Source organism: Onychostoma macrolepis, chromosome 15 (genome assembly GCF_012432095.1).
Source record: "Onychostoma macrolepis isolate SWU-2019 chromosome 15, ASM1243209v1, whole genome shotgun sequence".
NCBI lineage: Eukaryota > Metazoa > Chordata > Actinopteri > Cypriniformes > Cyprinidae > Onychostoma > Onychostoma macrolepis.
The window spans coordinates 15,602,657-15,619,276 of record NC_081169.1 but is presented as its reverse complement, the minus strand read 5'-3'; the positions used below and the strand labels follow the sequence as shown (position 1 = coordinate 15,619,276).

Below are 16,620 nucleotides of genomic sequence, written 5' to 3'. Positions count from 1 at the left end.
CAAAAACATTAATCATAGAAACATTTTTCCTGAAACATTTCAGTTGGACACCAATCTAACATTTTTAAATGAATTCAGAAGAAAACTTTCAAAAGTAACATTACCATAATGTTTGAAAATGGAAAGTTCATATAACATTTTGAACATTTTGATCGTTCAGAGAAAATCCAGAAATAATGTTAGCTAAATGTTCCTTGAAGATATTTTTGTCAGATGGGTTTGCCAGCCTGGGCTAGACCAGCAAACCAGCTTTAGATGGTTTTGGATGTTTGGTGTTCTTCAACTAAGCATCTGCTTTCTAGTATAGAAACTGTATATTTAATGTTGGTATAACAGTTACGACAAATCAGCAGCAGCAACAGATATTTTCTTCTGTGACATGCGGTAGATCATCTGTGTGTATGGACTAGCGAAAAAGAAAATAAATTCAAGATGTGGACTTGGTTCTATACAGTAGCCGTTAATTGAATTTTGATATGTGGGCATTGCACTCAAAAATAAACTCAATGATTGGAGAATGCTGGCATAGATCAACAGAGAGAAGTCTATCGTTTTACTGTAAGATTGTGACATTTTGATTAAAAATTATGGGGACATACAGTATAGGGGGATTAATCAAAATAATTATTTTACCTTTTCATCCTTTCTTTGATATGGGGTGTCAATACACTCTAGCATTACAATAGTTAACAGTTTGAAGAGTTTTTGAAGAGTCATGATTCATTATGTTGCTGTCTGGTCATCTTGTTGTTTCTTCAAAATAAGCAAGTTGAAGAGTTCGGTAAACCTTTCATATCAGTACTTGCTAAAAGAAAAAGAGTTAAGAGTCAGATCTCATCCTGCCTGGGGCCAGACAACCATTCGTGCACTCTTTTCTTCTCATTAGACAGAAAAAAGGGAAAGCTGAAGGGTTGTGAGCCACTGAAAAAAAAAAAAAAGCTTTTGTCTTCCTCCTTTAACAACGTATGTCAGAATCCCATTACGCTCCTTATCACATTAAATTAATGTCTTCCAGCACAAAGGAGAGAACTTCAGAAATAAACACAGCCAGACAAAAGAGAGTTTCCAACGTCCTGCTTCATATCAAGTGGCCTTTTCTAGAAAGGCGATCCTTTCTCTACGACTTCCGTGACACTGACTTTTCATTACAGGGGCTTTTTGTTTGATTTTACAGTACTGTCCTTATTTTATCTACACATTTATCGTATTCTTCTTGAAGAGGCAGGAGAATTAGATCATCCCAATTCACCCACGTTTGGGTTCTCATCTCTATGTGGGACACGGGCTGAATTCTTCACTTAATCATCTTTAATTACAGATCACTTCAAAGCACTGAGAAGAATGTCGGGCAAACAAGTAGTACAATATTTCTGTTCCTAGCGGAGAGGCACAGCAAACCTGACAGGTGGGAAACCTCTTTGAAGTGTGTGTATTTGATTCTCTGTGTTCAATCTGGGCACCAAAGCTCAGTTCCTTTCAATTAAATCCGTGAGCTCCTTTAGTTCAAGAGGACAAACTTGAAAGAGAATGTAGCGCTCACCTGTCTGACCCCGTTCAGAATAATTTGGGTAATACCTTACGAACACAGGGTCTTGGTGATCTTCTGGGTCTCCTGACTGGATAGTACAGGTCAGGCAATTTTGTTCAATAATGAGACCTTACTCGCTTCACTACGGACCTGTGGAGCCAGATGAAGCCTAGCGCCTCCTCCAAAGGAGGGTTATACAGTAGTAGGAATGAGGAAAAACTACGTATTTTCAAAAGCTATCACTATTCGTCTCAATGGCAAACGTTATCCTTTAGCATTTTTCATTCATCTCAATGGCTCTCAGCAAAAGCTATTGGTTAGCATTTCCACCGATTTCAGTGGTAAAAGCCATTCCATTCATCTCAGTGACAAAATCTGTCAGTTAACATTTATATTCATATTAAAAGTCACTGATTAGCATTTCTATTAATTTCAGTAACGAAAGCTACATTTCCATTCATCTCAATGGAAAAGGTTATCGGTTAGCATAATTTTAGCGCTAAAAGCTATTAGTTAGCATTTCCATTTATCACAGCAACAAAAGTTATCAGTTATCATTTCTATTAATTTTAGTGCTAAAAGCTATTGGTTAGCATTTCTATTCATCTCAGCAGAAAAGGTTATCAGTTTACATTTTTCCTTCATCTCAACATCAAAAGTTATCGGTTAGCATTTCGTCACCTTGGAATTATAAGGTTCTATCTGACATTTTTGTCAAAATTTAGTTATTCACATATTCTTATTCTGTGACAACTTATTTACATTATGTGATGTTTTTGTTTTTTAAGTTCTGTACATTTTAGGACTTTTTATTTAGAAAACAAAAAGGTTCTATCTACAAAGTCGAACTCTAACTTGGTTCTATAAGGTTCTATCTGTGAATCAGCCAATCAGCACTTCGAATGCTCGCAAGAGGACCAATCAGGATCAACGTTCTTTGGCATGTCGCCGGACTGCTCTGTAACAGCAGGAAAGATTAAACATACTGGGGAAATGCGCTCTGATGATGGCAGTGATGGTAAAATCATCTGCTCAAATCGAACCCTTCTCAGTTTCAAAAGCTAAGGAAGTATGCTTATTTTATTCTTTTTATTATTATTATTTTATGTTCTTAAAATATCAGGAGAGTCTGCTCTTGCAGCAATTAGAGATCAATCTGTGCTGGATATAAGTCTGGGTCGCTAAAGACCCGAATATGTAATGATTGGCAAAATATTCATGCAGTTTAAACTCTTAAAATATCTTAAATTTTAAAACATTAAGCCTTAAATATCAAATAGTCAACAATTTAAATGATGGGGTCTTAATTACAACAATAAACGTCAGAATGTTATCTCGGCCATACTGATGGAGTAACGTTAGCTGCCTTAACTGTTCCCTCAATAATGTGTTTAATTACCCACTATAATCCAGCTAAAATTAACATTAGCACTGGACAAAATATTTAGTATTGCCCTTCGTGCCTAACTTAACCAAGGAAAAATTATTTATCCTAAAATATGGAATAAATGTGATAAATAAAGCATTAAATTTACCTCTCTCATACATGTTGACACATTGTTACAACACTAATTTTATGTTTTAAAACAATTTATTAAAAAAAACTGTTTGTTTTTCTTGAAAATTGTTGCTTCAATTAATGTTTTGCTAGATAGAACCTTATAATTCCAAGCGGAAAATGAATTAGAAGGTTCTATCTGCATTTGACCCGTTCCAAAAATCCCCATTTAAAAATTTGAGAGGATTTTGATATTGTACATTTAGAATACATTTAGGGTCTCTGTCATTTTCATGTAGGAAAGAGACTTGTTCCCCATATCATTTTTGCTATATGTAATGCAAAAACTTTGAAGCTCAATATCTCAAAACCACTCAGAACGCAGATAGAACCTTATAATTCCAAGGCAACGATTTCTATTAATTTGAGTGGTAAAAACAGTTGGCTAGCATTTCTGTTCATCTCAATAGCAAAAGCTATCGGTTAGCACCCTTACGAAAAGATTAACCATGGTTTTATTATAGTAAAACTGTAGTAACCATCGTTTTTTGGCAGACTGAAATACCAATTGTATAACCACAGTTTAACTACAAATACCATGGTTATACTATGGTTGTAGCAGAGCCAATTTGTGGTTACCATGGCTTAACTCCAATAGCCATGTTTTTTTAGTTTTTTTTGGTTTATTTGTAGTAAAACCATGGTTAATTTTTGTTAGGGCAATTATAGACACATTTGTTTTTGAGCCAATCACCTAAGCAATACCTAAATAACAATGTGACAACTGGAAACTGGCTTATGGTATGTACAACTAGAACCATAAACACAGTCTCAAAACCTTCATAAGTGACTATCCTGAGCTGTGACATGCAACTTTTACATGACCACTTTGCAAAATGTTGCAAAAATAGTAGCAAATTCAATTTACGCATTAGACAAACTGAAGCTATACATTTGATCAGTTCAACCAGTTGAACCATTTTAAAGAAGATTTAAAGAAAATCTTTCAAAGAGGTAAACTATGCACAGAAAGCTAATTAAAACAGCTAGACATATCAAAATCAAAATATGTATTTTATATAAACTAGATAAACTCAGATGTTCAATGGCCTCTTGCTGTATAGGTTAGCCGAATGAATAGCTGTCCTTGTACGGAGTCATCTCAGTAAGCCAGCTCTGTGAAGTATTCATGAGTGGGCCATGCTCTATTAAGCTGTCAGCGTGCTAAGTGATTAATGAGAGCTGTACATCCTGTGAGACTGAGCGTGAGAGAAAAAGAAACAGTAACGGAAGACGACAAGCAAACACAGAAGCGCAGGTGAACAGGGTTTTTACGCTGGCAGCACAGGGAGTCATCATCCGCTTCTTATAGAAATGTATTGAAGGGCAGTCACTACGGCCCGCGGCATTTCCTCTCAACCCTTCGGCTCGCACGCCCACTTTGCAACCTCGTAATGTTTGTCAGCCAAAGCAGAAGTGACTATTACCCACAATGGGTCCCAGACCTGCCACTGCGCGGAGCAGCTAGCCAATGGTGCATACATATTTGTTCCAGGTCTAAAAACACATCAACAATAGCGTCCTCTAACAGCTGTTGGGGAAAATATTTGTAATGGTGGTAAATGTCTTTTATTGACATATAAATTTTCATATTATCAGCATTACTGATAACAGCTGCTCTACCATGAAATTATCATTTATTTCTCACCTTTGCAAATGTTTTTTGGTAATTAGTTTACAGTATTTTGCATACTGATTTCTTGAGATTGACTTACTGTATGTCGGACTAGGGATCTTTAAGATCTCTCTTGTGTACTATACAAAGGCAAATTGTATTGGGAAAGTCATATTGTAATTATTCAAGTGTCAATTAAATGCCCATTTACACCAGAATAGCTACAACAATAACCATAAAGTTTTTAAAATTCGTTCTGAAGGCCCGTGCATACTGAGAAATAACTATAGTGGTGACATAACGATAATTGTTAATAGTACATTATTTTAACTGCCATCAATATATTATAAGTGTGTGCTCTTGTTATATCATCTGGAGCTTTAAATGCTTGAGTGCTGTAAAGACCGAGGGATTCTGATTGGCAGTCAATGTTTCTATTGTTCAACAACTGGAAAAAAATCTATCTGAAAGTGTTTCCAATGGTATCGATGCTGCTATTTTCATAGAATTATAATGATTATTAAAAGATTACAGTTACCGTCCTTTAACTTAAAGAAAGCAGTTTTTCAGCTGATGAATAATACAAACATCGGCAGCCAATCAAAATCCATTTGACCGAACAATAATACACAGTAGTTATCATTAAAGTTATCAGTACAGTTATTGTTCTTGGTGTGAATGAACCTTAAGTCATAAATGTTGAAAAGGATATTGGTTATAAATTGTTTTAAAGATTAAGAGACCTTGTGTGCTATATATAACTTTCTCAGTACAATTTCCTTAGTACAATACACAAGTTCCCTGAGGAATAAGTGGTTTATATCAAGAACATAAATGCAAATATAACTTCTAATCATAAAAAAAAAGTGAATTTGTGACTTGCTCACATATATACATTCATGCACTGATTGACAGAAATGAAATATTATTTAGAAAAAAACAACGGCAACTGGAGTTAATATAGGTTATTTTGGAAGCTTGCTAAGTTTAGCATTGCTCTAAGGGAATTTTTATGAGAGTCAAAAGCACCTTGGTACAGATTTCTAAAAGTTTTCTGTCACAATGCATTTTAAGTTTGGTCTGTCGCTGCTGTGAATCTCCTTTATTTTCCTACAGAATTCTTCAGGGAGCGCATGCACTCATTATTAGCTGAAAAACAATGTTATTTTGTTTTTCCTGTTTCCGACTCATCTCTGTATAGAAAGTCGGGCTTTTACTCTAGAGGTACAAAGGGAAAAACATTTGAGTAATAGTGTTGGCATGAGCATGAAATGGTTAACTTTAGAGTGTACCACAAGACAAACTTTCCAAGTTACCTGAAATGTTGTCTGCTTTCAGCTTTCTATGGTAGAATGAGCAAAACAGCGGGTTCTTTTAAGGACTCAGAACTGAGATGAACCTCAAATATTGCTATTGTAGATATAATCACAATGGCATACCAATCCCCCAAAGTCAGTCTCTCGAGAGTTTGTTCATCTGAGCACCAGTGTTGTGCATCATTCAGAGCAGAATTGAGAACACCATTTAAACTATAATTAAATTCCTAAACAGGATGTTGAAATTTAAACCAAACAGAATTAAAATGCTACAAATGATTGTGATTATCTATCAAATAAATACTTTTCTTTTGATCTTTCTTTTCATCAAAATATTAATAACAAAAATAACAAAATATTTAGTAGCACAACACTGATTATAATAAGAAATGTTTTTAAGCACCAAATCAGCATATTAGAATGATTTCTGAAGGATCATGAAGACTAATGATGCTGAAAATTCAGCTTTGCTATCACAGGAATAAATTACATTTTAAAACTTAAACTTAAAAAATGTTTTAAAAACATAAAAAAAATCTTACTGACCCCAAACTTTTGAATGGCAGTGAATATTTCATTATATTTAATAAATGACATTTCTGTGGTACTGTATGGGAAAATTTTAAATCTGTTTTGAAAGTCCTGAACTTAAAAATATCTCTAATCATACAAAAATAATATCTAATATCTGATACAATTATTCACGTTTTGTCAAATTGCAAATTGAAGTTCAGTAAAATCAATTTCCAATTCCACATCCTTTAGGTGTAGCCAATTAAATCAAATACCAACTCACGAAAGGGATCAAATATTTAAATCCTGAATTTGGCCCACATATAATATAAGGTCATTTTTTTCAATATGAAATTTCGTATTGGTTTGGTTCAGTCCTGACCCTGTTCTCAAGTCTGTACTGGTAGTTTGCCATCTCTCTACACCCCGCTCTGACGTCTTAGTGGGAATTATAGCTGTTCCACTTGAAGGCCTTAAGCTGATTACGGAGAAAGGTAGCCACTGTCTGAAGGGGCAATGTGACTTTGTTTGGATTCTCTGGGTAATTTGCGGCATCCTCGCACCGAGATGTGAATTCAGAATACTAAACTTTAATCCTCTGCCAAGCTGAACTCAGTGTGTGTCTAATAAGGAGACTTTGCGAAGGGTCATCCGTCAGCTGTCTTTTCTTTGACTACAGCGGATTTGATTTAAACTTCAGCCATTCATTTCCATGGACATCTCTGTTTCAGCAGAGTGCGCTGACATTAGCGGCAGGGTGGGTGTTTGGTGGTGAATGAATGGGACAGCACAAATGATGAATGCCTGAAGGACACAGATGGACAAGAAACAGAATGAACAACACATTTGAAATAATCCAACAATGCAGTACAGTCAAACACTATGAAATTAAATCAACATCATCATCAAAAAAGTGTGCATATGTGAGGTTTATTAAGCAGTTGTTATTGCTAAATAATCAGCAGAAGGTAATGGAGCATGTGAACATGCACAAAAGCATACAGTGGCAAAGACAGTGCAGAAAGTGCATGCACCACTATGTAACTCTGTGTTCTCTTTGTAGAGAATGCATATGTCAGAAAGCAGCTGGAACAATCTATATGACAGGACATCTGCTGCTAGACAGATGCAGGCAATTCTATACAGTATGTGCCAATTAAGAAAGAGTCCAGCAGAACATGTAATTATTGCACTTTTTTTTTTTGCCTCTAATGCTGGGGTCGCCAACCATGGTGGGCGAGAAAGAGTAATATAAAATGTATTTATTTAGTTGTTTATTTCAGAATTGTTGAAGTCCCTTACATCTTTGATATATATAAAGAGCTGTGGTAAGGGCTGAGTGATAAACAATATCATATCGCGATGGCAATAACATTTTTGTTTGTAACAGTGATACGCTCTGGACATTTTTACTTGATATGGATAATTTTGTCAGCCGATTACATAGCGGAAACAAACGCAATAAACAGTTAATAAGTGCATGTCGCTAATAACTTTCTCTGTGTACATGAATGGCGTGGGTTTTCAGCACCTGTCGTCTCAAGACATGATGATAGTCCACATTTATTTCATCTCCAGAGCTGCTCTGAGAGTCGCTTCATGAGCTTTTCCCTGTTTCTTCTGAGAAAAACTACTGTCAAATACACACTGAAAGGCCTAAATTAAAAGGTATATCTACTCTGTGGAGTTTATATACTATATATATATATATATATATATATATATATATATATATATATACATATACATATATACATATATATATATATATATATATATATATATATATATATATATATATATATATATACACACACATATATACATATACATATATACATATATATATATACACACATATATACATATATACATATATATACATATATACATATACACACACACACACACACAAACAATACAAATAGAAACCCTGTGATACTCACAATCGGCCTGAGCACATATGAGACATGACGTGCTGCTGTTGAAGAACGTTAGCAGTCCAGCTACAGCCATGCTGATGTCTGTATTAGTGGGCCTGAGGTCCAGCGTGGTAAAGCGAGGAAACTGCACCTTCAGTATGTCCTCCGGAGCCACCTTCACATACGGCACCTGCACAGGGACACAGAACAGGACAGAGAAATTGAGCCCTGTAGGACCCCTCTTGTTAGGCTGCTACCGCAGGTAAATTGAATGAAAGAACATTGCAGGAGGGCGTTTTGTTTACTGCGCTGTGATGCGGGTCTCAAGAGTGGCTGTGCAACAGAATCACTGCATTCTCATCAGACTAATTAGATCCATTTTACGCCTAAAACTAATAAAAACTAATTTGAATAATTTCAAAAGGTCCTCTCTGAAGGCATGTAAATGAACAATAAAAACTCAGCAGCATTAGATGAAATAAAAACGGATTTTTTTTTAACCTCAGCGATGACAGAGGCAGAATTTCTCACTGTGTAAAGGCCAGTGAGATATTTATTCAGACAGAGGTCATGTGCAGTGACCTTTGACATCTTCGAACAGTCTTTGAACAGAGATAGCACACAACGCAAAACGTCTCGTTATCCATGGAGACCTCAGCATTGGCTGCTGTCTGATTTGCTGTGTGCTGATGTGCGGGTGTGTCGGGTTTGGGAAAAGTGGGTGCTGGGCTCATTGGGGCTTGAAGGGGATCCTAGAGGACGCAGGCGGGCTGTGTAAAGGGCCTCTTCATCACAGCAGATTGCCTGTCTGCGATGGGCCGTGTGACCATGCATCGTACTTGCACGGCCCTGTATCCCCAATTGGTTTTCCATCGCTTTCCATCAGGGCGTAATGGAGTCTCCGCCAGTGTGGATGGATGGGGCACGTGGGCTCTCCAACACTCGGGGGACAACTGGGATTCTTGGAGATGGAGGGTTCGGAGAGAGGCTGGTAATGGGCTTGCTGCAGCGAAGAGACATGTACAAGCCTCCGACCTTCCTAGAACAGTTCTTTCTCTTTCTCAGAGAAGATGCTTTTTTCTATTCCCCACGCCGGCTTCCAGACAACATCCCATCTGTCCAAAGTCCCTGTGCTAACTTGTAAATAGCGGCTACAGTTGGACTTCCTCCTGTGTGCATAAGCGCTTGTTATTCAGAGGTAATTCAACAGAGTGACACATACAGCTCAGCAAGGAAAGACAAACAGCACTTATATGAACAAGAAAAAGCACCTTTAGATTTTTCTAGATTTTCCAGCATGAGATTTGAACTAATTAATGCTTCAAACGGAGCTTCAAGTGGAGCTCCTGGGTAACAATCCTGGGCAGTGAAATGAACTCACAGAGATTTAATGAGCTGCCATTTTATACAGAACACATGTGGACTGACTCCAGTGGACATTAAGATGTAATGTCAAGGGTCTTAATAGTCAGAGTGGGAGGTAAGGAAAAAGTTAAGTTGGGTTTACTTTGAGGAACCAGTCATCATTATTATGAACATTTATGGATAAGCATTGTAAATAAGTATTTAGTATTAGCTTGAGTGACTGAATATCAACTTCAGAAACAAGTTTGACAAAAAATAAAATTTTGAAATCCTTAAGAAAATTCAATACGTCTCTCAGGAACTCTCATAAATAAGCCATAGGGAGCAACCCTGGGTGTCAGGATCTTCAATATCTTGGAAAACACAAATTAACATTTTTCTTTGTAAATCCATATGAATAAAGTTATTCATATTGGCTCCTATAAGAAAAAAACTTGGGCACCAAATTGTTTAGTTTTTTTTAGGTGCCACTGAATAAAAGTGTTTTACTTTATAATTTTTTATTTTTTTCCCCCTACATTTTAACATTTAAATCATACTGTCCTGTGTGTATGTCTCATCTTTTCTTGACTTTATCAGCATTTTAATCCATCTTGTAGAATAGATGATCAGGTCGATCTGGGAACTAATGTTCACTTAAAGTGGACTTAAACTAAATGTCTTTTCCAACTTGAAATATACAGTCACAAAGAATTGTTCATTACACAGAATCTGTACCAATATCATGGACCATAAGCATGACTTTGCCACTGAGTGTAGTTTGGGCTCCTTCTCAATGCATCCTATAAATGTTGTCATATGTTTCACACATACAGTCTGTTTGTCTTCATTAGTAAAACGCAATTTTATAGGAGGAGTTGAATCATGTAGACAACAGGTAGAGTAAAAATATTAATATGCAGACACGGTTTTCTGCACTTTTACTCGCACGTCTCCATCATTTCGATCTCTCTCGCGCTGCACAACTGAGCTGCATTTAGCAGACTGTGTATGTCAGCGCTGCTGTGCAGCAGAGACGAGGACTGAAACTTTTTTCCACTAAAACCTTGATGCGCATCGTCTTTTAATTTTAAGTTTAATTTGTGAACATAACAAAAGATGTGATCGCAAAAAAATCAGGAAAAAGTCATAACATATAAAAACTTCACTCGCAAATTAATATTTTTGGTCGCAAATACGACCGTTTTAGTCACAGTCTGGAGCCCTGCAAGGGGTGAGCAAATGATGACAATTTTCGTTTTTGGGTAAACTATCCCTTTTTAATTTTGGTACGTTCATAAGCTATCTTATGACGTGGAATATAGTGCATGTTGTATGGACCACTTTTATTGTGTCATGTTTTATGCATCATTAAGCTGGAAAGCTATACTCCCTGTTCATGGTAACTGCATGGAAAAAAGTCCCATTCGTCTAAACCCTCCTTCTTTTTCCATTGAAAACAAAGTCATAAAGGTTTGGAACAACATGAGAGCGAGTAAATAATGACAGTATTTTCATTTTTGCGTGAACTATCCCTTACATCAGGCAGATGTCAGAATCTAATGTGTCATTGCGCGCTCAAACATACATAGTAAATATCCATGTTGTATGAACAGGAAATGGAGCATAACAGTGAAAGAGGTTTGAAAGCCATTTTCCATGTGGTTACAGCACACTGCATATGTATCAGCATCATTTCCAGGGCGTAAATAGAAACTCTTTGCCCCGGTGGAGCCAATCTGGGCTGCAACATTGGAATTGTGGGCCAGAGGGAGAGTTGTGTATGAGGGTAATATTTGTCTGTCCGTGTGCTGTCTGCTCCTGCGGGTTGACAGAGTGGCTGTCAGGCCTACAGATGCACTGCTGACAGGCTTTTAATGAGGGGCCAAAAGCAGCTCACTGAAGTCAGGCAAACAGCCATGCAACACTGCAATATAAGTACATGTGCTGAACATTTCATTTAAACCAGCGGGAACATGTTGACCTGGTATAAATGAATATTGAGGCACTTAACAGATGCTGCATTTTGGACATTTCTAATGTAGAACAGTACAATTGGATGGTTTTGCAATAAATATCTGAATTATATTGTAACTGTTTCGACAATTCAGTTGATTGAATTATTATTCTTGTACGCACTCTTTGAGCAAATTGAGCTCTTTGTTAGTCTTTATCTAAATGTGCACTGCCAAAATGTTTTATTTAAAGTACACAATCATTTTTGCAAAGTCATCTTAATAGGGTTTTAAACTACAATAAGGAAAGGACATTACTGTGCAACTGCCAGACTAAAATATGCAACTCTGAATAACAAAATCTGTTGCGACATCATGAGCGTTACTTAAAACGTCCCTTGGCTTATTTAAATAATCAATTTAAACCTCATAGGGAAATGCATGGCTTTTACAAAGCGCCATTTGTGAAGTCATTTGGCACATGTAGGGTTTTCTCACTTAACCATGAAATTGTGCAGATTGTTGTGATGCTGTGCCGAAAGAAACTCTGCAGTGTAAAACTCCCACCTTTTTTACCATTCAGTATTAAAGTTAGGCCTGGTTTTACTGCATATGGTCATCCAGCTTTCTACCTGTGGCTCTCAACAAAATCACATCCATAAGGGTGGACGGTCTCAGGAGGGAACCCTGGGGGATTTCATGCCATATGGCATGGTAAAGTATAATGAGATCTTACATCTGTTCCCTTACGTGCCAGAGGAACAAAATCATCTTTAATAAAAGATCACAGAACTTTTACCAGGGCCACAGTGTCAACTGATACAGCTGGACATACTGTTGTACTGTAAAGTCGGCCATATTTGTCCGTTGTCACACTCAAGAATGGTAGCGAGTGACAAAGCCATGCTAGGTTGCCTCACAGGTTGGTGGGGGCGGATGCAGGCAGAAAGCAGTGCCATTAAAGACATGGAGATCGGCCATATGGGGATGGCAGAGTGGCTGGAAGGGTATTGTGAATGATCGTGACATCGCACACCTCTCTAATGTGGTGCAATGGACCATGGGAAGTCAGCTGCTTGGGGAAAAACACACACTCAAGCACTAAGTGGAGTAATCATGTTTTGGAGGCTATGTGAGCGCTGAGAGTCCCTGGTGTAGGGAGCAAAGAGAAGAAAAGGCCACCAAGGCCTTGAGAGAAAGCTGAGCATTGACCACAATCTCATTGATCAGCCTGCTCGAAAAAAAAAAAAAAAACACTTTCTACGATCACTGTTTTACAAGCATCACTGCTGGTTCCGAAGAACATAGAAATCCTGTAAAAGACTAGAACGTTTTAAAGCTGTGGGTCGCCTTTTAAACTGCACCATGACTACCAGCGGTGGTGCAGGTGGAAAGGTGAAGCTGTAGTGAATGGAGGTGAATTGGACAAGTCATCTTTGGTGAATTTCAAATATCACCTAACAGATGGAATCCGCAGGTGTGTGCCTCCCTTGGTCTCTACTCATGCATTCAGCCATTGTGGACAAATGTGTAGCACGCCATGTAAAACAACAAATCAATCCATTGACGCTCAAGGGTAGTTATGGAAGCCAGTTCCCTCCTAAAAATAAAACAGGTAATTGTGAGAAAGTTGATAATATGAAATAGCTATAATTGTAAGTAATAAAGTCACAACTGTGAGTTATAAAACTACAGTAATGAGAAAGTCACAATAATGAGAAATAAAATAGCAATACGAGTTCTAAAGTCACAATTATGTGAAAAAGTTGCAACTGCACTAAATAAAGTGCTAATTGAGCCTTTGAAAAGAAACACCCCCGCTCCCGCAACCTGCGTGTTCCACTCCCGCCTGCGACCGCAATGTTTGTGTCCACTCCCGCGGACTTTCTCTCAGAGCTTGTGAAAAATGTACACAAATACTCAAACTAAATAAGTTAACATCCAGAATAACAGGCTTTAAACATGATTGCGTTTAAATAAGATGAAGTAATGCTAAACCAAAGCACCACACGTGACAAAAACATTGGGTATTCTTTATTACCGTTATAAAATATTAACCGTTAAAACAAAACTAGCGGCTTACGAAGTTTAATTCTTTCCCATTTTTTTCTGTAACAATTGAGAATTGTTTCCAGATGTCTGACTTGCCTTGCTTTGCTTTTGTCATGTAAACAGCCACTTTAATTTTCTTCTCAACTTCATGTGTTTATATTGCATGCCAAATCTCACCATTTCCCGCGGGTCTCCCGCAAAATTTTCTGACCGCCCACTCCCGCCCGCAGCAAAGGTAAAACCGCTCGCTCCCGTGAGATTTGCATTGGATCCCACGGGAGCCCAAACCCAATGCAGCCCTCTTAACTGACAACACGCAGGCAAGACAGAGCAGGTTACTTTTGGTATGAAAAAGTCTCTGTTTTCAAATGTTGTCACTAACAAACAATAAATACCGTTTTGTGGCTCTTTGATGTTTCATGAGAGATTACTGTATTGCCTTAGTTCAAGCGGCAAATGAACCGATTTACTTAAAGCATAAAAAAAATATAAATGAACATCAGAAGGTATTTTATTTTAACTGTGGAAATACGTCAATACACACAATTTTTCATTTGTAAGTATGATTTGTTTGTCGGACAAAATGGCAGATCCGGCGTTATGATTGGTCAGATCAATCAAGCCCTTTGTAAAGGGTCAAATAAAGCATAAAAAAAAAAAATAAAAGAGAAAGAAATTTGCAATTGAGAGAAAGAAAAATCAGAATTCCAATGAAAAAGTCGCAATGCTGAAATATCTATATTGCAGTTGTGAGTAGTCACAATTACAGTATCTTTTGACTTTTTTAATCTAAGGCAGAAACAGGCTTCCAGAAATTAGAGCACATTGTGAACACTTAAATATTTAGCAGGGATATGTGCTGTAATAACACACAACAAAATGCATGACTCGTTAAGAGCGCGTTCATGCCTGCCCAGGGATTTGTTTGCAGAGTTGATGAAGCCCATGAATAATTCCACTCTGTGCTGCCGATGGGCTCAGCTGGGGCGTAAAAACCTGATCCATTCACACCTCCACAAAAAGACAGCACTGCACCATGGATGACCACAGAACAAAGAGACAATAGAAAACTGGTCCAGTGTCTTTTGCACATCCATCATATTAGATACAAAAGGATGAATTGAATTTGAAAGGGCTCTCACAAGCCAGGAGGGGTCTTGAGTGGCATAGCGCCACTACGCACATCCATTTAGTAAGGAATAAAGAGAACTCATTCTCGTTGGTGTAAATTCAGTTGCGCGGGCGTCCCTCGGCGTGACAGATCAATTGCACAGCAAAAGAGAGGTGAGCAGAGGTGCCGCCGACAGCTGTGCTACTCTAATTATCATCAGGCGGATGAGGACGCAGCACCTGTGTTTTGTTTGCACGACGAAAGCAGAGCGATACGGGCATACCGTGACACAATCATCCACTTTCACAACAAGGCCCTCTCTTCTAAAAATGTCACGTCCTCCCCCTTCGTGACAGTACTGGAGGGACTTTTTAGCCCTTTTCCACCGACATGTTGCTGGTGCCAATCTGGAACCTTCTTGTGTGTTTCCACAGCTGGTTATGAGCTGGGGGAGTTACAATGTCCACACCGAGTAAAGAAAAGCAACTCAAAAAAAGACAAAACTAGAGGTAATCACCAATGTTACATAGTTAAATTTCTCAATGTAATTTACGGATGTTATTATTTTCCCCAGTTTAAAGGAACACTCCACTTTTTTTGGAAATAGGCTCATTCTCCAACTCCCCCAGAGTTAATAAGTTGAGTTTTACCGTTTTGGAATCCATTCAGCCGATCTCTGGGTCTGGCGATAGCACTTTTAGCATAGCTTAGCATAGATCATTGAATCCGATTAGACCAGTAGCATCGCGTTCAAAAATGACCAAAGAGTTTCGATATTTGTCCTATTTAAAACTTGACTCTTCTGTAGTTATATCGTGTAGTAAGACCGGCGGAAAATGAAAAGTTGCGATTTTCTAGGCCGATTTGGCTAGGAACTATACTCTCATTCCGGCGTAATAATCAAGGAACTTTGCTGCCGTACCATGGCCGCAGCAGGCGCAGTGATATGCGCGGCGCCTGAAAGTAGTCCCCAGCTATATTATAACTGGTTACCTGGCTGGGGACTGCTCAGGCGCTGCATATCACTGCGCCTGCTGCGCCATGTCGTAAAATCGCAACTTTTCATTTCCGCGGTCTTACTACACGATATAACTACAGAAGAGTCAAGTTTTAAATAGGACAAATATCGAAACTCTTTGGTCATTTTTGAACGCGATGCTACTGGTCTAATCGGATTCAATGATCTATGCTAAGCTATGCTAAAAGTGCTATCGCCAGACCCGGAGATCGGCTGAATGGATTCAAAAACGGTAAAACTCAACTTATTAACTCTGGGGTAGTTGGAGAATGAGCCTATTTCCAAAAAAAGTGGAGTGTTCCTTTAAATGACAAATATATATATAGTACAATGTCTAAATGTCATTGCACTGCATAAAAATATCAAACCAAGTGGTGATTAAATGAGGCTAGACTTTTTCTAACTAACACTTTCAGTTATTTTTGACATACTGGTATCAAGCATTTATTAACCCTTGTTAATGATAGTTAATAAAAATACAGTTGTGCATTTTTTGTTCATGTTAGTTCAGACTTAATAAACTAATTCTAACAGATACAACTTTAAAAAGTTAAAAAATGCATTAGTAAATGTAGAAATTAATTAAAGGGATAATTTGCCCCCAAATGAAATTTGTCATCATTTACTCACTCTCCACTTGTTCCAAGTTTATTTCTTCTGTTGAACACACACACACACACACACACAC

General features: G+C 37.7%; 1 protein-coding gene across 14 annotated transcripts in view; it reads right to left on the bottom strand.

Annotated features, from left to right (window-relative positions):
- Positions 1–16,620, bottom strand: part of grik4 (glutamate receptor, ionotropic, kainate 4) — a 371,474-nt gene that overhangs the window by 124,716 nt on the left and 230,138 nt on the right. For 11 of the 14 annotated variants that reach the window (XR_009266034.1, XR_009266035.1, XM_058744470.1 and 8 more), the window contains one exon: positions 8,477–8,642. Coding sequence is in view for 9 of the 14 variants with exons in the window: in XM_058744470.1 (XP_058600453.1) it covers positions 8,477–8,642 (166 nt within the window). In the remaining 5 variants the exon portion in view is untranslated. Of the gene's footprint in view, positions 1–633; positions 806–6,912; positions 7,335–8,061; positions 8,151–8,476; positions 8,643–16,620 lie in introns of those variants that run through there. The other 3 variants (XM_058744478.1, XM_058744476.1, XM_058744477.1) reach the window with 3 other exon arrangements.